Source organism: Prunus mume, linkage group LG1 (assembly GCF_029339155.1).
Source record: "Prunus mume cultivar Tortuosa linkage group LG1, ASM2933915v1, whole genome shotgun sequence".
NCBI classification, from domain to species: Eukaryota; Viridiplantae; Streptophyta; class Magnoliopsida; order Rosales; family Rosaceae; genus Prunus; species Prunus mume.
Window position 1 is genome coordinate 12,622,207 of NC_142698.1, and position 21,685 is coordinate 12,643,891.

General features: G+C 35.9%; 3 protein-coding genes across 10 annotated transcripts; 2 read left to right on the forward strand and 1 right to left on the reverse strand.

The window, feature by feature from the left end:
- Positions 1-6,345: 6,345 nt before the first annotated feature.
- On the forward strand, positions 6,346-8,339 carry LOC103342117 (NAC transcription factor 29-like). The gene is made up of 3 exons (XM_008245697.2): positions 6,346-6,483; positions 6,631-7,163; positions 7,415-8,339. The coding sequence occupies exons 2-3, from the start codon at positions 6,699-6,701 to the stop codon at positions 8,018-8,020; spliced, it is 1,071 nt and encodes a 356-aa protein (XP_008243919.2). The 5' UTR covers positions 6,346-6,483; positions 6,631-6,698; the 3' UTR covers positions 8,021-8,339.
- A 236-nt stretch (positions 8,340-8,575) lies between these two features.
- On the reverse strand, positions 8,576-11,181 carry LOC103342116 (syntaxin-71-like). Of its 2 annotated transcripts, XM_008245696.3 has the most exons (9): positions 10,836-11,181; positions 10,511-10,636; positions 10,059-10,221; positions 9,852-9,937; positions 9,646-9,714; positions 9,518-9,562; positions 9,361-9,423; positions 9,163-9,239; positions 8,576-8,909 (listed from the first exon to the last, which is right to left on the reverse strand). In XM_008245696.3, exons 1-9 carry the CDS (start codon positions 10,989-10,991, stop codon positions 8,894-8,896), a joined length of 801 nt encoding a protein of 266 aa, XP_008243918.2. In that variant the 5' UTR covers positions 10,992-11,181; the 3' UTR covers positions 8,576-8,893. The 2 variants fall into 2 exon arrangements, with proteins under 2 accessions (XP_008243918.2, XP_088900020.1); XM_089043894.1 differs by lacking the exon at positions 8,576-8,909 and having other exon boundaries at positions 9,159-9,239.
- Positions 11,182-14,153: 2,972 nt separating this feature from the next.
- Positions 14,154-21,599, forward strand: LOC103342115 (RING/U-box superfamily protein). 7 transcript variants are annotated; one of them, XM_089055093.1, is made up of 8 exons: positions 14,206-14,276; positions 18,109-18,145; positions 18,244-19,197; positions 19,358-20,118; positions 20,196-20,602; positions 20,765-20,863; positions 20,951-21,088; positions 21,223-21,599. In XM_089055093.1, the coding sequence occupies exons 4-8, from the start codon at positions 19,902-19,904 to the stop codon at positions 21,364-21,366; spliced, it is 1,005 nt and encodes a 334-aa protein (XP_088911219.1). In that variant the 5' UTR covers positions 14,206-14,276; positions 18,109-18,145; positions 18,244-19,197; positions 19,358-19,901; the 3' UTR covers positions 21,367-21,599. The 7 variants fall into 7 exon arrangements, with proteins under 7 accessions (XP_008243911.2, XP_008243916.2, XP_088911219.1 ...); XM_008245689.3 differs by lacking the exon at positions 18,109-18,145 and having other exon boundaries at positions 14,154-14,276; positions 19,029-19,197; XM_008245694.3 differs by lacking the exon at positions 18,109-18,145 and having other exon boundaries at positions 14,154-14,276; positions 19,029-19,197; positions 19,361-20,118.
- The last annotated feature ends 86 nt before the right edge of the window (positions 21,600-21,685 follow it).

Consider the following 21,685-nt stretch of genomic DNA (forward strand, 5'->3'; position numbering starts at 1 on the left):
ATTATTGTCATAATTAAAGCTGGAACAAAATAAGTTAATATTAATATTAAGAGAGGCATATTGTGCGTGAGGTTTTGCGTTTCCCGAGATATACACTTAGAGAGGAGAAAGGACAGTCCGTGACACCTCCTCTCCTCTGTCGCTCTCTCGCTGGGTTTCCCTGTGGGAGGAAATGAGGGACCCAACAAGGACGACTGTGGATGTGGATCATCTGTAACCATCTGTGATGCATGCTATACCTGCATCATCCGCCATCCATTGCATCATGATCATCATCATGGCAGTGATATATATACGTGTACATCATCATCACATGTTCCTGTCATTGATAGTACTTACTGATCATGATCATCATGCAGTGTTTTCAGATATAGTACTAGATCACTGCTGGTGTGTGGAGCTAGAAGACGTGTATGTAAGTTGAACAGAAGATCTTTGACTTATATCTTGTGATTATAACTTGAATTTGAACTGTTTCATTTGTATAATTTGGTTCCTATTTGGTTTTGAGATGTTTCATAGTTGGGACGTTGGTTATAATTATAACCTTAAATGACATGATTTCTAAATGTAATGTTATATTTTGCTTATTTTAAAAGGTTAGCTATGATCTACTCTTTGAGTTTTATGATATAGATATTGCTATGTATGGTGCTATATGATTCGCACCTAATTACCTAGTGTTTCATTATGAGTAAATTAAGTTTGTGTTTCTTTAAAAGAGAGATTCAATTATATGACTTAACTTGAAAGGACATATTAGTTAGGTTCACGTTACAATATGATCTCATGATTCAAAATTATCGATTCGTTAACAGTATAATCATTAGATAAGACTTAAAATGAATTATTCGGATTACGATATAAAAAGCACGCAACGGATAAGGCACCAAAAAATAATTGTAAGTGATGAACTTCATTAGGTTTCTTATTAACTTTGGATATGGTCAAGCTAAATTTAACCTAATTTTTTGAATTTTGTCTTGAATTCGAACAGTCGAGTAATGATGAGTTCTATTCGTAAGTTGTTTGCTCAAAACTCCAAATTCGAATTCATTATTCCAATTTTTTTTTGAATTGGGGACTGAATAGTAGGCAAGTTTGTACTAAGCCGCCCTAATTAGTAGGCAAAGTTGACTTGTGTTTGCAATGAGCTTATAGACTGGGCGACCATTTCACCACTCTATATATACGCATTCCAGCAGCTACAAAGCTGTTATTGGCCTTTTTCTTTTCTTGCCTATCGATCATATACGACATTAGATTAGGTACAGCTATGGAGTTCACAAATTCCTTTTACTATACAGTTTGAAACTTGACTGTGCCAGAGAGAGAGAGAGAGAGAGAGAGAGAGAGAGAGAGACTTAGATTAGAATATTTCCCAAACAATAAGTGGCCTGGTCTTGCGTGGCAAATTGGTCATTGTGTTATGTTGACGTCCTTATCTGAGCTGACTTTGAACAGACCCACGGTTTCGTCTTAATTTTCTTAATTAAGCAATAATACAACGAATCTAATGGAGAATAAAATTATAGAAAATCATAAAATAAAAAAAAATTTAAAAAGGAAATAAAATACACAATGCTTTTGGCTGCATGCATTCGGAGCTTCCTTCCAGACATTTGATGCCGTCTCGTCCCACTCCCCATTCGGTATCCAATGTTTAAGTATCTCCAATATCTCTTTCAAATACTGCATGCACACGTATATAGATATATATAAATACCCAAAACCCAATGTGTTGGTTCTTCAGATCAGAACCTTAATTTCCGGAGAAAGAAATTATAATTTATTTTATAAAAAAAAAATATTAAAGTTTGGATCTACGGTAGGTAGAAGAAGAGAATGAGGTTATTATACCCATGCAGATGTGTGAGTAAGGACGCCCTTTGCATAAATTATCCGCTCATATTTTGACATGTTATGTTGTTAGTCTTCATATTTAACGCATAATGCTATTAGAAGTTATCTGGTAAAATATTGATTAATACAAATGCGTTATAGGGTTAGAATTTCAAACATGCTATGAATCAAGATTCCCTTAACACATATTTTTTTGTTTCAATAACAAAAAAGACTCTATGATCACGATCACACCAAAAAGAACATGTCTAATGTGAAATAAGAAAACATATCTAATGTCTTGGACCAAGGACATTAAATATTGATGCCTCGATGGTCTTCAACCTATGTACTAAGTACATGTAATTAAGTATATGTAACTAAACTAACTAAACTTTACCAAATCAGTTTGCATTAATAATCCAATTTGAAGATTTGTGATCTATTGAGAATTTCCCATTAATTCTTCTGAACCAACAAAGAGATATAGGCAAATAAAATGTTTACTTATGGTCGTCTGTTTTGAACCAAAGATCAAGAAAGACAATGCTTACTCATAGTCATGGCAAAACATCTCATCAAAGACAACCTCCTTCTTTGGGAGTAGCCACCACCACATGGGGCTGTCTCGGGGAAAAATGAATATATATATTCTATTAATATTCCTATTTGAATCAATAGCGGAGCTAGGATTTTATGCGTAAGGAGCCTTTCACAATATATATATATATATATATAATTTGAACTCACAACATAGATGAGAAGGAGGTTGTCTTCGTAATTTTGAACTCACAACATATAAAAAATCCTGGTTATGATTTTTTATTTAAAAAAATTTCTTAATTTTAGTTATCAAAACCTTAATGTAAGGTAAGGAAAGAGCAGGAAAGAGAAATAATAAAAAAGAACAAAATTGATTAAAAAGTATTTAAAAAGCAAAAGGGAATGTAAGTGGAAAAAAAAGGAGTGAGAAAATTAGCTCCCTAAAAAAAATCAACTTATTTTCTTTGGTAATCTACACATAAATATTTTCTTTGGTAATCTACACATAAATTGGAAAAGGGAGTTTCACTAAAACACCCAAAATAGAGGTTGAAATTATAAAAAAATCCAACACCCAAAACACTTTATAAACACACCCAAAACCCATCATTACACACACTCAAAATCCATTTATAAACACACCCAAAAAGTTGAGAGAATAAATAAATACATGCAATTGGGTTTATTTATAAATTTGTAATTGGAAAACCCATTAAACTCAACGGAGAGAATAAAGCTAAAGTTCACAAACTCAAACAAACCATAGGTGGAGAGAACACAATAAATAAATAAAATTACAAATCCAAACAAACCGTAGGTAGAGAGAAAACAATAAAAAAAGAAGAAGAGAAAATGTAACGAAACTTAATTAAATGAATTAACTCAATTGAAACTTGATAATATATTATATGGAGAATAAGAGAATGAATTAAAGTCACAAACATGGTTGTAAAAGCAAGAAGGAAATATGTTGTGTCCACCAAAAAAGAGAAAAATATATGAAAAAGACTTAGATTTTTAGAATTTGTGTTAAAAATAATAATAATAATAATAGGTATGGTAAATTTAAGAAAAGAAGTGGGCATGAAAATGAGGTTCTTGAAATATTAAAGATATCATAAAATATAAAAATAAGGAGCGGGGGCCTGGGACCACACTGGTCCCTTAGATTTTGAATTATTTTCAAGGCTAATAGGATCAATTTGGAAATCTTTTGTAAGTGATAATAAGCTCCAATCAGATTCAGGTGTATAAACACAACATATAAAACCTATAATCTTAATTAAAATTATTTAAGAAAAAAGTAATAAAAAAAAATAGTATTATTAATTAATTGTTACAATCTAGAGCTTCGTTTATACTAATAAAAACTAATTAATAATAATAGTTATAAATTCAGGTTGTAGATGGAAAATTAATGATTTTTAAGATCAAGATTCAGGGTATTGAAATTTAATTCCCCACTTGAACCCAAAAAGATAAAAAAATAATTCCCCACCTGACCCACTTGCGTCCCTCCAAAATTGAATTAAAAATGGAAGAGGGCCAGAGGGCCAGAGATTATTATCTATTCGTATAAAAACAGATATTTGGTTTGTCGGAATTGTTGTCTAGACTCTAGAGATTTGTGGTGTTGAATTGTTTTTGTTTTTGTTAATTCTCTTGATGCCAATTTTAAATGAAGCTTTGGAGTTGGCTGCAAGCTGTCGGTGTATAGAGAATCCGAATAATGCGAGGTGCGAGGGGAATTTTTCTGCGTACTCTATTCTCACTCATCTGTTTCACAAGCATTTCAATACAATCAATAACTATTCATTAGTTTGCGGATGCGAGTTAGGCATACCAGTTGGTCATGACAGTATGTCCGGTTCTTTATTCTCGAGTTCGAATCTCTCTCTCTTTAGAGAAAAGAAAAATAAAACTACGAGGCTGCCTCTCCTATGTATTGACCACAAGATCTTGGCTATAATTAACCAGTGTTGTTGGGAAAACAATTAACCAAAAAAAAAATCTATGTAATCATAACACGTCATCATGCAAATGCGACCGGCTTAAATAACCACGTCATCATGCAATTCATAAACATTATAAGCCTTTTCTACTTTCTCCCTTTGTTAAAGAATTTTTCGTTGCTGCATGAATTGGTGTCAATATTGGACCTAGTATTTTTAGTCATCTTTGAGTACTTGAAACCTTGTACGGGATGTGGGATCCACCACCATCTACAGATTAGAAGCAATTTAAATCATAATCAATCTCCCCTTGGTCACTTCGTTTCAAATACCTTATGCTTTCTTCTATGATTAAGAATTAATAGGTAATTAATTCATTAATAAACTTCATAAACTTCTAGCACACATTGGATTGAATGAATGGACTGAGGATTGAAGAAGGTCGGTCAAAGTGTGCCACGTTGGGTATCTTTGTCCCTGCCATACATAAATGTAACTCCTCTGAAAGTGATGTTGGCCTTTTTTTTTTTTTTTTTTTCTCCATCTGTTTTTGGAAATATTTGGCCGCCATGAAAGTGTTGAAGCTTGCCAACAAATGAAGCGCCTCAAAGTTAACGTTCTGAGCCATGAAAAAACAAACCAGAAACCTCGGTCGATCCGATCCATGTGAAAAGAATGTTCATTTCTTGTCTTCAATTGCAACCACTTTAAATTTGTAATAAATTCTAATCAAAGTTTGAGACTTGGGTTTGTGTCTGTATTTTTCGAAAGTTCCATTTTCCACATTTATCAAAACATATATATATTCTAATCAAAGTGATTTTTTGTAGAGATGATCTTTGAATGTGTATCTACAAAATAGACGGTTTGGATTAGTGAAATACAATCCGGAGTGAGCCCTACAAGGGGTGTCCCTCAAATAAGTTTTATTTGAGGATCCCTCAATGGAAGCTCTCTGTATATATATAAAAGTCATTGTACATAGTACAGGTACGGCTATGAGTGGTAATTTGATTGGGTATTTATATATTTATTATTATTATTATTATGGAATTCCATGAAAATTCAAAGACGAAATAATTGCGCATGCAATTTCTGAAACTTCAAAGGGAAAAACAGGGGACGTGTTGTTGAAAGAGACTCCAAAATGGGGACGAAGAAAAATGGTGACAGTGAGTTTCCAAGGAGGAAAAGTCATGCAATCGAATCTTGGGGATCAAGTTGGCCTTTTTCTGTCTCTCCTCCTTTCTATAATGTTCTATTTCTTGGAGTTTTGTTATGATCAAGATACGTGGTATGGAATGCAAGGGCTAAAGCCAAAGACAAGACAACATCCCATCAAAACATTTTCCATGGAACTTTAATCTCGTGTTAATAAGTGAATTCCTTGGACTCTACACTAATTAAGCCACCTTGATCGAGCACCGTGAATCAGGACTATTTATCATATTGATTCTTGTTTAAATGTGTGATTCAAATTCACGGTCCGATAATATAAATATTTATCTGAGAATATAAACATGTTAAAAGAGAACATGACCCTTAAGAGAAGAGGCTAGAATTGCAAGCCATGTATAAACCTGTCAATGCTAGGAATGCAAGTTAAGAGGGAAAGGACACCTGGAATGCAGTCGAGTGCAAGCATGAAGAACAGTGTGGCAAGTGCTAAATGATTTGGGGGACAAGACAATCTCTCTCAGTTATGTTGGCCAACCCTCTTCCCCAAAAGGGAAATATTGTTGATAATGTTTTGTGGAATGATTGAACCATACATGCTATTTGTGCTCCACATTGCCAACATTACCACCTCAATCATATGCTCTTTGGTGTGCCAAAATAATTCAAACAAATTGAAGCACATGAAACATACAATGGTAATTGAAGCAATCAAAACTAAAACTTATCTGATCAAAGATTGGAGATGAGCATTAATATATTTTTTTTTTGGGGGTTATATTGGGAGGAAAGAAACCTTGGGGTTTCGATCCTGGGTGCCAAGTAGGGGAAGAAAGGGAGAGGGCCACAACCACTGTGGTAACACCGCTCGACAAGATGAAGCTTAATTTGAAGTCTCTGGCTCCTATGCACCTCTGATCGGATAAAGGATATGTGATATCCAACGGTTGTGATCAGTCAGGACAATCAGGTTGCTTTCCCTGACCAAATGTATCATCTACATAAACTTTATATAATATATGTTAACAAAATTGTCCTTTTCTGCATGAGAGAAACTCCCTATAAAACAACTGCACAGTGCAATCATACTTACAAACCATTTGGTCGATAATTTCAGGGCCTCGTTGATTCCCTAGTTTCCTCCATCACCAAGGAACAAGCAAGCCTCCCTCCTCCATCCCGAAAATGGAGAGGGAACAACAAACCTCTGATAACATTCAGCTTCCTGCTGGGTTCAGATTTCACCCATCTGATGAAGAACTCATCGTCCACTATTTGAAAAACAAAGTCACTTCAAGTCCACTACCTGCAACCATCATCACTGAATTGGATCTCTACAAGTATAATCCATGGGAGCTGCCAGCCAAAGCCTCCTTTGGAGAAGAAGAGTGGTATTTTTTCACCCCGAGAGATCGGAAGTACCCGAATGGGAGCAGGCCTAACAGAGCAGCTGGTTTGGGTTACTGGAAGGCTACAGGAACTGATAAACATATTTTCAGTTCTTGTGGAACAAAAAGCATTGGGGTGAAGAAAGCACTTGTGTTCTACACCGGACACCCTCCAAAGGGTGTCAAGACAGAGTGGATCATGAATGAGTATAGATTGCTTGACACAACCATGTGGTCTTCAAAGCAAAAAGGGTCTATGAGGGTAAGTTGCTTAATCACTTACTTCATATCCTCACAGAATACGGTATACGGTAGGTACAGGTAATTAAGCTTAATTATATGGATGACATATATAGGGTTTCTAGTTCTGAATCCTCTACTGTTGTTTTCATATTGTGCTTATGTTCAACAATCATCGTATTAGGTTTCATTTAATTATTTTTTTTCAGTATAAGCAGAGAATTGTACTTTCTTTCGATATTGTTAATAATTCTCTCATTTTCTTCATGACAGTTGGATGATTGGGTGCTATGTCGGGTTCGACAAAAATGCAACAGCAGCAGGAGCATTTGGGAAGATCAAAACAGTCCTCCTAGCTATAAACTAGGTGCCTACACCAAGCAAGCAGATGAGACATGTTCAAAGGACACAAACCCTAGCATCGAAATGGTCAGAAACTATCTGTACAAAGATTGTCCAATGTTGCCCTACATTTTTGCCTCCCCTGAACTTCCATACACTAAAACCACTTCAAGCATAAGCTTTCAGGGCAGTGGAGACACAAAATCTTGCACTACAATTCACGAGAACGATTCATTGAATAAGAACAACGGGCAGCTTTTAGCTTCTTCCCTTGAAAGTTTGATCAACCCTTTCAAGAGAAAGCCTGCAGCAGAAGGAAATGGACACCACCAGAGTTTTGTTACACCAAGCAAGAGGATATGTAGCAGAGAATATCAGGAGGAAGTTAGCACATCGATCGGCCGGGACGGTTGTGCAATGAATTCCTGGGGAGTAGACCAGTCTGGATCAGCTGAAAATAATTTCAATGCAGATCAATGGAGCTCCATGATCCAATATCAAGAACTCAGTCAATTAATTGGCTTTCAGTGCAAGTGAGTAGCTGGCTAGAGCAGTGAAGCAAGGTGTGGATTAATTCCGTTATTATGTAGATAAAGGGATTCAAGATCACGAACAGAGGTCTCCATGATTGTGATTTTTATGTAAATTAGTGTGCAGTTCTGAATTTTCTTCTTTTGGTGTACATTTGAGTGCAATTTTTATACCTATGAAGAATAAGCATGTAAATTAGTTTGGTGTTCGCTGGATGTAATTAGCTGCAGCATTTCAAGATTGTATGTATATTCGCATATATTCGTTGTAATAAATATCTTATAGATGTTGGGATGAGAATATAGAAAATTGCTTTACATTTCAACTTCTCCGTCACGTAAAGTGTTAATGTGGGTTATGGGTTTTGTGGTTGTTAGTTTGACATACATTGTTGACTTATTCTACATAAGAGTTCAGGTTTTTTTATATTCAGTGATTTTCTATTGGCAAAAGAGGCGTGGGAAAGCCTACAGACAGTAAATCAAAAGACAGTAATTTAGATACGTCTGATAGATGAAAACTAAATCAGGCCCAGAAAGAATGCATTAGTTCCCTAAGAAGTTTCATATAAAATCGAAAGGAAGCTGCCAATCCAATCTATTAACTATGGGTCCACAAAGGTTTAATAAATTGAAGTATGGATTCAGATACAGCCTCACAGAGTACCAACAAAAGCAAATTAGAGGACAACCAACTGCGACGTAAAACTGACTCATGTACTTGAAAAATACATTCATGGTAGTATGAACAGACACTCTTCAACATAAAATAAACAATCAAATAACATATATCAAGCACCAAACTGAGTCCTCAAAATGCAAAACAATACCGGACAAGCCAACAACTCTTGGAACTGATCAAACCGCTCTTTATGCCACCTCACTTCTTCAGTACACTGCGAATAAAGATACTGCGATCAGAATACAAAAATGACACATATCGAATAAAAAACACAGACATGCAAATGATCAAAGTTCAATTCTAGAGCATTGAAAAAATAATTCTGTGTATTTAAATCTGCATTTTAGGGTTGACGTAGCTATAAAGTCTTATCACATAGAACCATAATCTGAGCAGTGCAATGACATCTAGTTATAGACGTTTGTCTATCTCATCATATATGTTCATTGTATAGGATATGAGCTTACTTGTACAAATACGCAGCAATGCCCAAAATTATACACAGCAATATAATATCAATGCAGAAATTTCGGCTGGACCTCAGCTGTAACAAAAACAAAACATGCATTAGATCCAGCAACAAAGAGTTATTTATTTATTTATTTATTTATAAAAGGGACTCTAATGTGCATTTGTAAACTTAAAAAAGCTGCAAATACACTCACCTGGTTGACTGTGTCTTTCAGTCTGACATTGGTATTCTTAAGGTCAGCAGATGCCTTGTCCACCTATTAAGAAGGGAGGCAGCATTTAGTAATATAATTTTGAGAATTCAAACTGAACATCTTGGAAGCAATACTAGGAGAGGGCAATGTTTCTCACCTTTGAGTCAATCTCATCCATCAAAGGAACTTGCCTATCGAATTCCTACACATGGCATATGATAAATTAAGTTAACATATGTTTATATATTGCAAATGAGTAAGTAGCATCACACAGAAACAACTAACCTCATTCATATCCTGAGCCATATTTTTCAATGTATCCAAACCGTCTGATATCATATCCAAACCTTGATCCTGTGAGGCATGTCAAAATAAATAAAAATGCAAACCAATATCCATAACTCCTGCATCTAACTAGCAAGTATGCAATTTGCATCCTTTTAAAAGAAATCTCCATTGTAAACAAACACAACACAATATCTATAACTTGCCTGCTTAATTTTCCGCATTTCAAACTCTTGCCTGAATTGACTCGACTCCTCAGATTGTTGGAAGAATTCATTATCCAACCGCCCCTCTACCAAAATACATGAAACACATAAGTAAAGTAAACTGAAAATAATCAAATGGAACTGAGCTGTCCATACATTATAATCACTAAAAAAGCACCAAACAGCCTTCATAATGCAAAAAATTACCCGAATCAAATTTGATTTCAGTACGAGAAGCTGAAGCTGCCCAGCCGCCTCCAGTTTGTTTGGGTGCATTAGGAGTCCCATCTGGTATACCCTGGATCCTATCTGGCAATGCATGGACCAAGTCATTACGAGCCGCAAAATCTTGGGTTGAAAGCCCTTTCACCTGTAAACCAATTAGCATCAATTATGAATCACGCTGCCTATACCCCAAAGCAATCATGCCGCCTTGTGTTGTATACTAAACAAGCAAAATTGGCAACTTACACACACGCACAGGCATCTCATATACTCTTAAACAATACTAAAATCCCATATACAAGTGCAACCATCTTTCAATTTTTCAATTTTGACCAGAATGTGCTAGGCTACTATCAATTTCTCAAACAATTTGACGAAATGCACAATCACAAATGCGAACATTACCAAAAATCATTAAAACAGTAAATGCTGACCTTCTTTACAGCCAACCTCTGCAACTTGGGAACCTCCTCAAGCAATCGAGCCTTGGTCCTCCGAATCTCAGCATTCAGCGCAACAGCAGACGCCTTATTTTTCTCTTTCGAAGCAATTTCCGCTTTCTGCAAATAAAAAGAACTCCGGTTTCAGTTCAGCACACCATAGAGGTGAAAAACCCTAACTTCACTCCAAAATTCTAGTGAATTTCGTCCGACTACGTCGGGATCAGCTATTAGCCTCTTGAATTTTCCCGAGTTTTCTCAGGGACCAAACAGGGATCTCGTGGAGTGAAAATTGAGAAAGAGAGAGAGAGAGAGGGACCTGAAGAAGGGCTTCAATGTCGGCGTCTACGGAGGCGTATAGGCGAGCAAAGGCATCGTCGCCGGAGACGTTGAGATCCTTCTGCTTTTCGACGTCGTATCTGTCGTACTTCTGGCAGATCGCCTCTACTCTTGTCAAGATTTCGATGACGCTCATCTTCTTCTCTGCTTCGTCTCCCTCCTCCTACCTTCCTTTTTCGATTGCAGAGTTGAAAATAAGTCCAAAATCCAGGACCAGAAGATTAAGTTCGAAATTTTATTTTTTTGAATGTTTGTGTGTGTGGGTGGAGAACCAGTAAAGAAAGCGGTTTCAAAGAAGCAACAGCCAACAGCCTGTGCGAACTTCAAAAATAAATCAATAAAACCAAAATCAATAATTTTTTTCTGATAAAACATATAATACTCACACACACTACACGGATGTTAGGTCTCAAACCCAAGATCTGGACGATAGTTTTTTCTTTAAGAATTCAAATAATCCTTCTTAAGAAATCATAATTTTAAATGTTTAATTACTAATCATGTAATTAACGAAAAAAACAATGCACGCCAAAATTGTTTCATTCATGCATAAGGTTTTGAAAAGTCTTACTAAAGAATGAAATTTGACTTAAATCATTGTATTGTATCACATTTCAATGTGAAAATAGGTGAGGGGAAAGCAAAAGCAAAGTCTTGTAAGTCTATCTTTCTTGCCAATACTTTTTGTCAAAGTTAGGTTATTCGGGGCCAACTTTACTTGCTGATGCTTTCGTATTATAAAATTTTACTTTAATTTTACTTGGAACCAAAGAGAAGTAATTTTAACTATACTGGGAACCTCGCATAAATTATGCATGTAAGAGAGTTATTATTTTTGAAATTAATACAGAGAAAAATAGGAAGAGGCATTAGTGGGAGAAATACATTAGAATTTTGTTTTTGGTCGAATTTTTCAAATAATCGATAAGTACTAATTTATTCCTTGTTCTAGTATAATTTTATTTAGTACAAGTGATTGGGGGGATTTACATAAGTATTTATTGGGTGTCAAGGGTTTTGAACCTCTACCTGTAAAAAAAGAAGTGAAAGAGCTAAACTAATTCAGCTATATCCCACTGATAATTCTACTAGAGGCTTTGTCAACAACAGTATCTCATATCTACAATTACACCACTATAAACACCACCATCTCTATTTACCCAGCCTCACCCCTAGCCTCCTCCCTCCAAACCCATATTACCCAGCCCTCTAAAACTCGGAAGAACTCTCTGGCAACTCTCTCTCCTACTCCAAAGTTTTCAAATTTACAGACAAAGCTTCAATCTAGCTCCCTCTGAGAGACATCTCCATTGCTGCTGATTGTTTGAGCTTCTTCAACCAAACGTCGACTCATCAATTTAGAGAGAGAGAGAGAGAGAGGAGAGAGGTGCTGGATAGGGCTAGTTTTTGTATTTTTATAAATGTTATTCTATTTTCTTATTATTTATTTTATATTTGAAATTACAAGTATACTCTTATAGTTAAACAAAACATTGAATTAAATTCACAAAATTGACCATTTTAATTAATTCAGATATTAAATTAGTTATCTTTTTAGTTCGGGAAATTAAGTTCAATTGGAGTCCTAATTCGGAAAAGTAGACGGCAATTTACCTTTTATTATTTTGAAGTAAATGTAGAAAGGTGCCGTTCTGATTATGAAAAAAGAGGTAATAAATGTAAAAAGGGACGTCTCGGAACTTTATGAAAAGTAGATGACGACAAGTAGCATTTTTCTTAAATAACAGTATAGGTGTGTCGGTCTTCCAAAAATTAATATATAGGTGCATCGAATATGTGAGATTGTTATATACTAAACCCGTAAGTTATTCGCTCAAATAGACTTCTAAGCAAATGCATGATTCATATTGTTAGTGTACTTTATATGGAAATGTTTTGTATTTGGGATCACTAGAATGCAACGAATTAATATATAAAAGCTGATTTATTTTCTAATCGATAATTCTTTTGATTGGCAACTTAAGCGCGGAATTTATTAAATGGCACACGGAAAAAATCTTGAAAATTTGGACATCAAAATTCCGATTTTAATTTCCACCAAAATATGTGTCATTTCACAATTTTCATAATCTAATTTATCCCAAAATTCGACATACATAAAATCTAAATACTGAAATTTTCAATTGCCAGAAATTGAAATGATGATGAAAATTTAAATTTTGTCATTTTGTCAAAATTTTATTTAATTTTTAATTCCTTTATTTATACAGAAAATGTAATTATGAAGTTGAAGTGGTTCAGAATGTTGTCATCCATACTTAGCCACGTCATTTTCAAGCACATATCTATTTCACAAATAATGCATTAAAAGATAATACTGCCATTATGATAACATCTGTATCATTCTTTCACCATAAAAGACTGGAGGTCAAAAGTATAAAAAATTAAATAAAAATAAAGGCTGGAGGCCAGAATTAGATAATCTGCTTTTCTCCACCCCTCAATCACTTTTTTTTAAAATTTATTTATTTTAATACTTGTTTTGATCAGAATATCCATCTTTGATTTCTTCACATACACTGAACACTGGTGCACCAAATTGGTTATTTAGACAAATAAAAAAAAGTAGGCGTTTCATGTACATGCAAGCAAGGTAACAAATGCATCCTATGTAAAGTCCGTTTGAGAATACACACAACTAACTACCCCTTACGTAGTTGTTAAAATTTTACATTCTTTCATGCAAGCAAGGTTAGTCGTTCACATGCATGAGTTGTTTTTTATTAATACATACACATAAAAATTTATAATGCATCAACGGTTAAGATCATCCCAAGCACGTGTGGCTGGACGACTACAAGATGGCATCAGTACTTTTTAGATAGGTCATTAGTAGTATAAATTTAAGATTACAAAAAGAACAAAAAAGAAGAAAAAAAAGAAACGTCTGTACAAAGACATGCTCTTGCTACACGCGTTTGGTGACCTCAAACTCAAAGAAAGATCGCACTTGCTTGGGAGTGGAAGATTAACTAGTTGGATAGATAAAAGCACCCTACTCTAATTAAAACTATTATTTTATTATTGGTTAATTAATATTTAATAGCTCTAATGAGCAAGGACAAATGATTCTTATCTCCCGCGAAACGCACCTCACAATTCACCGTCGCTTGTCTCATTACGACGTCGTGTTACGTACGTCCTCTGATTTTTTTAATTTTATTTAACCTTATTTTAATAATAAAGTAAAACAAAAAGAAAAGAAAGAAATACAGATTATGTCGGTATCCGGTAACATTGAGCAGTCCAGACAATTTCTCCTCCGCTTATTTCTGCAAACAACGCACCCAACCGCTTTATTCATCTCTCTCCTTCCTTCCTCAAGAGCAGAATTATCTCTCTCTCTCTCTCTCTCAAAGTTTGTTCCTTTTTGCAGAACCAGCCCTTCATCGACTTCAAGGTATGCGTGCTCTTCCATTTTTTGTTACCATACTTTCAGTTTTCCAAGCTTGATCGTCATTTTTATTGTTTCTACACAATTTTTTTATTTATTATTTTCTTCACATGTTTTTTGATTTTTTTGATTTTGAGGTCCGATCGTCATTTTCTCGATCAATTCATGTTCCTTGTTTCTGATCATCATTTTCGGTAGTCTTTTGTTGTTTCTGATCATCTGGCCTCTGATCGTTGAGGTTTGTTTGTTTGATGCTGGTGCATAAAATTTGGATGATTTTCTTATTTATTTTTCTGCCTGCCCTGTATTTACGTTTTTCTGATTTTTTGGTAATTTTTCCTTTGTGGTAATGTGGATTGGTGGGTTGTGTAAATATGTTTGTCCGATCAATTCTATTGTACTTGGCTATAACATGTGTATAATGAGCCGGGGCTTGTAATTTGATCACGGTCATGATGATTGATTGTTGTCATAAAATAATATGTTCTCCTGGTAAGAGATTGAGTGGAAATAGTTCTGCTTAATAACTATTACCATCAAGGCCTCTAATACTGTTTCATAGCAAATGATTTTCATGCTTTGGGGTTTATATTTTGACCAAGGTTTGCTTGGTGGACGAGGGTCTTTTAGATAATGCAGTGTTCGGTCTGGATTACCTTAGCATCGAGTAGGTTTAGATGGTTCTTATTATGCAGGTTTTGGTTTGCTGACGGTGTATCAGTATTGCATACTTCAATACTTGTATTGAGTTCGAACTCGAGATGAACAATATTTAGTACCCAAGTTCTGGAATGATGATATGACTGCACCTACAGGTGAGAATTTCTTGGAGCCATACCTTTCTGAAGTAAACTTAGAAAATTATACAGTTGGACTTTAGCTGTAGCTCAGTGTAGTGGTCGTGTTTCTTCATATTTCTGAGGTCGTGTCTTATTATTCCTAAATATTTTTGAAATATTAGTTATGACTTACTTTAGTTTTGTTTGCAAAGTTGCAGGTTATTTTGTTAAATACTTTTTGTCCCTAGTACTTGTTTAGGGTATAAAGGTTGGGGGGTAGTTCATTTCATGCTCTGAATTATGAATGGTGTTGCAGGGACTTTTTGGTCAATTGGACTTCTGAAAACATGGATATCAATTGAAGCCATGTCTTATCTTCAAGATTTATTAGCACGATCTTCTGCCATTTTCTGAGAGTCCTAGTCAGCTGTAGTATTCTGAGAGCTACTTTATATGGTACTAACCACTAAAGACTCCATTTTTAACTTGCTCAGGTAGTATTGAATTGGAATTTACATTAAGAACTGGATCCATCCACCTGAGGTAGTGGAGGCCATATTTGAGATGGAAAAAAAGGTTGCCTTGATGGTGATAGTGTCATGATGTTTAGATTGATCATTCTCGACCCTTTGTTTAGTGATGGAAAATGTCAGAGTTCAATGCAGTCTAGTGAGGTCATTGATCTGAACTAAGCACAAGTATGTTCGCTTTTGTGTTTACATTGTACATACTAAGGTGACGGAGAGGCTGGCTAAGTTATAATGCCATGGGCAATTCCATTGACTTCGTAAATGTTTTGGTGGTCAATTCATTCTTCTCATTGCCCTAGTATATGGAGTTCTGTGATGTTGCTGTATGTTGGTGTTGTATAGAGCGGTGAGCTGATGGATATACGGATGATTGTGTGCTTAGGTGTTGTCAATGAAAAGTTATCACGGTGACCAGCTTTTGATACATTGACACATGTCATCTCTGGATAATCTTGTGCTTAGGTGATGGGACTGAACCATGTAGTTTGGTTTGCAATATTTGACAGGCGATGCTTAATTAACAAGTGGAGATTTGGATCTAGTGCCTCTTATCATTAGCCTTGTGGTGATTGATTGGTAAGTAGAGGGCAATCAGGTGCTGATGTTTGTATCACTGAAACACAGAGCTTGGTTCCCTAAGATTGGTGTAGGATACCAGGGTGGAGGGAAAAATTTGGTGTTGCCATTGCCTGGATGTTAGGCAGTGGGCTGCTTACTCATTGTTTGGTTTCTTCAGATTGGCGTAGCTGCGTAGGTTATCAGGTTTGATGGCACCCTCGACTTGTTGTACGGTCTTTTCTGTGCTTTCACACGAAGAAAAGTTTCCAGATTTCAGATTTTTGAGAATATCCTGGTTCCTTTTTTTAGGACATCTTCTTGTTGCTGACAAGTCTCACTGGAGAGAATCTTAACAATACTAATATCATGCTTCTTTCTTCTGAGCTCTCCAATCTCATCTTATAGGGTGCGAGTATACCTCTTCTTATAGGGTACAAGTATACCTCTTTATTTGTACTCTATAGCTTCAATTGCAAACTTTCTCAAGACGTGTAAGGAGACAACACCATTTAAGTCTTCAGAGGAAGATTCTCTTCATATTGAGCGAGGGATTTGTAAGTGTAGAAACTTGTTGTAGGCTTAGAAGGCTCCAGGTTTAAGCAACATGTATATTTTTTTGGCTATGCTAACCTGATCTTGTGGGTTTACAGTTTTCAGAATCTGTATCTAAGTCTTACTTTTTGTAATCAGTGACTTAACCTGATCTTGTGGGTTTACAGTTTTCAGAATCTGTATCTAAGTCTTACTTTTTGTAATCAGTGACTTAACCTCAACTTGGTTTTACGTGATAGAAAGGTATTGTAGGGCAGCAATAAAATGTAAGCAATGTTTTTATTATTATTATGGATCTATGTGCAATTACCGGATTATCCTTTCTATTTGACGATTGATATATTCTCTTAATAATATCACAGATTTATTTTGTTGGGTTTTTTAAACATAACTACGCCTTCTTTTTTTTTTTGTTCTAGGGTTGATTACTTCTATTTGTTTCTTCTTCTAACAGAAGCAACGCATTTTATTACGATAGTTTTAAAAAAAAAAAAAATTACGTTGTCTTCATTTCAATATTATCATATTGTCGGAATAAAATACCATGTTACTCCTTTGTATCCATAATCTTTTTGACTTTTGCAGCTTCATGCATGACAAGTATTGAGTTATATACTTGTTCTTCTCATGAATTTTCGTATTTTTCTTTGAGTCATGTTTATGCCTATCCTAGAATTGCCCGTGACTTCCAAGTTTTATATGTGCTGCATGGTGTACAGTTCATCTATGCAGTGATTATCAAAGGATTTTTTGTGTTCCACTCTTTGCTCCCCATGAACATTTTTCAGCCAAATGGCACACATTTCATTATATTAGTGCTCTTTTTCCTTGGTAATACATTTCAATTTATTTCAGATCCTTTTCTTAATTGTTTCACCACAACACTTGAGGAGTGTCTGGTACTTTTCTGTCTCATTTCAGCCATTGAATACACTGCCTCTGATCTTCAATTTGCCCCTCCTTAGTTTTGGAGAGAGCAATCTTTTCTTGTATGTGAATGGCAAGTCATCCATAGTTCATCTGATAATTTTGGGTAAAGAAGGGTTGAAACTGATAATTTGTGTGTACTGTCTCTGAAGGTGTATCCATTTATTTATTTATGTATCTTACATTTTTCGCATCTATGTACTAATTTTATCTTTCATTCATAAATATCTTCAGCTTTCATCTGGAACATTTCCAACCACCTTGAACGTTTGACCTTGATGTAGAATATGAGTCTTCATAAATATTTTAGAGCTGAAAGTATTAAGAACTGTGAGTTTTCAGAACTTGGAAGCTAGGGGGGATCTGGTAGTGGTTTTTCTGGTCTTAGTTTATCCATTTATGATTCTATAGCTGATATTTGAATTCAAGAAAATGCTAGTGCAAATTGATATGGTGTGTTATTGAGATTGTTACATCTTTTACACCTGCTAGGTGATCTCTAATCCTGTGATTCAAAGTCCAAACCCAGGTAATGTCTTCAAGGAAGGTCCTGTTTCCATCTTTTTCACTCCTCACTTTCAGCTAATTGTTATGTCTTTACACTTTCCATTCTGTTTTATCCCTCAGAAAAAAATGGCTCCCTCTATTTTCATTGGAAATGCCTTCTTATTGGAGATGAAAGCGAGTGACAAGGGAGTTGGTTGACAATGACATAGGGTGCTAGTGGGTGTGCAATTAGGCTTTGACCGGTCCTCTGGAGCAGTATATTTTTTTAAACAGAACAACCTGACTTTTACTTCAATTTTTGGCCTTGATTAAAATGGAGATTGGTGGATCAAAGTGTGAAAGCACATTTATAGGCACGGCTCTCTTGGTCAAGTATCTATTTGGTGATGTTGTGGCATATACTTCATACTTAGTCAAACTGTTTTGAAAATTTAAATTGGTATGTGAAGCAGGAACTTGGTGGGTTAATCTTCCTTAAAATGCATTTTGCCTTGCCATCTCTGGAAGTTAATTGTCATCTTGCATTTATATTTGTGTTGGTTGCATTTTCCATTGTTGGAACTTGATGACAAGTTTTAATTTCTTTGAAACTTGTCTGGTTTTGGTTTGAGGGGTCTTCTCTTATCTTCTGAAGTCTGTTGAAGAATTTTTTCAATTAGAATTTGTAACGAGCTTGCTACTTTCTTTCTCCCATCCACACTCTGAATTGCACAAGAATTCTCCTTTCTTTGTTTAAAAAAGAAAAATTAATTATTACTGGCAATATTTATATAAATTTTTCTTTAATGGGCTACTTATCAAGATTTTATGGTTAATGGCAAAAACACATGGGGGCCCTAGGCTTCCTGTAGAAGTAAAATACAATATTAATCAATGTTTTGAGATCCCTTCCCTGTTTTGTGCAGGTTGTGGGTTTGTTTGGTAGATTCTGTTCCAGCTCATAACTTGTTCGTGGCTGTAAGGTGACGAAAGTTATGGGACATAGACATCAGTTCAGCACATCTCATGTTTTTGAGGGTGAAAATGATCAGAATTGGAATCATATGAACACGGAGCAACCTTTTGGGCATTTGGGTACTGTGTCTTGATAGTCCTTGAGTATATTCTTTTAATTTCCTTTCTTCTGGTCTATAATTTGCAAAATTTCATCATTTACTTATGAATTTCAATCTTGTATATCTGATCTGCTGAATATCTTTTGTTTTCATGACTAATTAATTTTAATTATGGACAGCAGCCAGGGCTGGCACTGGAGAGAACGGTTCTTTCTTATATCCTGTGGAAAATATGTTTATAGACGGGATGCCTTTTGCGTCAAATTGGAATCCAGCTCTGAGGTCATATGGGTATTCTAACTTGAACCACAATGTTGATGTGCCACATTATCAACCTGATGCTTCTGGTCCATCGCATGATCCTTTTCAGCATCCATTAGGTGCTGGCACCTTTGGTACGGTCGGTGGAAATTATGCTCACCATGCACCCTCTTCCAGTTATGACCGGAGGGCATTCCATGGTGTTGAGGGTGGTTTTGTCGATCTCACAATGAGCAATGGAAGAGGGCCTCACAAGAGAAAAAGCCCAGGGATCCCTTCAGTATCTGAGAGAGGCAGCACAAGCAGATACTATAGTGCTGGAAGTAGTTCCTCTGAGCTCCCTAGATCTTCAGAATTACAGCAGGAGAAAGTAAACATGGATACCCCATACATGCCTTGGGATCACATGTCTATGATGCCCAGTTATAGAGGGAATGGACTCTCAATTAGGGTGAGGGATCCATGCGAAATGTGAGAAGCCGGTCTGAACATGATTTGGAGTCCAACTTAGCTAGGACACATTTGTCGAGCAATCCTTTACATAGTTCTTATTCTACAAATCTCCCCCCTATTGACCATTCTAGTACGATGGATCTTTCTGGCCAGGGTTCTATTGGTTTGACCCATGAGTGGAATCATATTAACGTGTCTCCTTCTCATGGAAGGATTATAACTCCAGGTAAATTTTGATTAATTCCATGTCTTCTGTCCAGGTTCCTGTTATTTGTTACTGATTAAATTGCTTTTAAATTGCAGATGCAAGTGGTTTCAGTCATGATCCCAACCACTTCCTTGTAGGAAGCAGTGTGGGTAATGCTTCTGTGGAAACAGGGTTATACCATCATGATTTCATGTCAAGCAGAGCCACTGCTGTTCCTCAAAGTTATCCTGGTGCCTTACCGCAATCTGTAAGGGGAGTTCGTAGTAGCTATTCTCAAAGATCTGCCCCAACCTTCAGGGCTTCTTCAAGCAACTTGCGAGTGGGACATGCACCACATTCAGAAGAAGGATTGCAGTTGGCGTCTGAAAGTTATCCTAGACATCCTAGGCCAGTGGCCACGGTTGGGTGGCGTAACAGTGATAGGAGTGGTAGGTCGAGGATGTCTAATGAAAGATTTCGGGTCTCTGAAGAGACTGGTCTCCAGGATCGGTTTTCGTCTGAGGTATGTAGTCCTTTCTGATGCATGTTTGCTTATCTTGTCTATTCCAGAAGGTTGCAGCTCCTTTGTGATAATTGCGAAAACGCTTCATCATGCTTAAGTATAGCACAAACCTTGTTCAGTCCTGAATATCGGAGATAAATTGTTTTTCATTTTGTATTGCAGGGTTTTATGATTGTGGATCGCCCAGCCTTGTATGGGTCCAGAAATATGTTTGATCATCATAGAGACATGAGGCTGGACATAGACAACATGAGTTACGAGGTAACATTGATATTCCTGCCTAAATTATTATTTTTCTTCCTATGACTTTAAGGTATCTGAATTTCTTGAAATGTTTGGAACAAACAGGAACTCCTAGCGCTGGGTGAAAGGATTGGGAATGTCAGCACAGGCGTGTCTGAAGATTTGATACCAAAGTGTTTGACAGAAACGATCTATTGTTCGTCAGATCAAATCCAAGAGGAAGGCACATGTGTGATCTGCCTGGTAAGTATCTTCCAGTTGAAACAGAAAATCATGAAATTGAAATTCCAGTTTCAGTTAGTGTGGCTTTTTAGACCAATTGGAATGTAAATTGCTTAACTGTTAAATATCTAACTAGCACTGTTCCTAATTGACAGGAAGAGTACGAGGACAGGGATGATGTGGGGGCATTGAAAACTTGCGGCCATGATTACCATGTGAGCTGCATCAAAAAGTGGCTGTCAATGAAAAACTCTTGTCCAATCTGCAAAGGTTGTGCTCTCCCTGATAATATGAAGTAGAAATAATTTAATCGCATCGCTTGTGCTTCATTACATTGGCATTCTTGTATATATATTTAGGGATAATCCTCAAAATGGAGGAAGCAGACTTGTTTTGTGTATTGTAAAGGGAATGCTAGCCAATTTCAATCCATTTGTTTCATTTCAGGCTTCCATTTAAATATTGTGAAGCCTTTTTTAAACCCTTATTATTTTCATGGGGCTTTAGTGCAAAGAATATTTTATTTTATTCATGATTCCAAGCTTCTGCATCTTCTTCCTTTGGAAACTGAGAAGCTAGTTCATGATGTAAAGGAGAAGACATCATATTCTTTGGATT

Coding starts and splice junctions, on each gene's coding strand:
- LOC103342117 (XM_008245697.2), top strand. CDS start 6,699: ATGGAGAGGGAACAACAAACCTCTGATAACATTCAGCTTCCTGCTGGG. Junction 7,164..7,414: donor AGCAAAAAGGGTCTATGAGG/GTAAGTTGCTTA, acceptor TCTTCATGACAG/TTGGATGATTGGGTGCTATG.
- LOC103342116 (XM_008245696.3), bottom strand. CDS start 10,991: ATGAGCGTCATCGAAATCTTGACAAGAGTAGAGGCGATCTGCCAGAAG. Junction 9,715..9,851: donor AAATGCGGAAAATTAAGCAG/GCAAGTTATAGA, acceptor CATGCCTCACAG/GATCAAGGTTTGGATATGAT. Junction 9,424..9,517: donor TGGATGAGATTGACTCAAAG/GTGAGAAACATT, acceptor CCTTCTTAATAG/GTGGACAAGGCATCTGCTGA.
- LOC103342115 (XM_008245689.3), top strand. CDS start 19,902: ATGCGAAATGTGAGAAGCCGGTCTGAACATGATTTGGAGTCCAACTTA. Junction 20,864..20,950: donor TAGACAACATGAGTTACGAG/GTAACATTGATA, acceptor TGGAACAAACAG/GAACTCCTAGCGCTGGGTGA. Junction 21,089..21,222: donor GCACATGTGTGATCTGCCTG/GTAAGTATCTTC, acceptor CCTAATTGACAG/GAAGAGTACGAGGACAGGGA.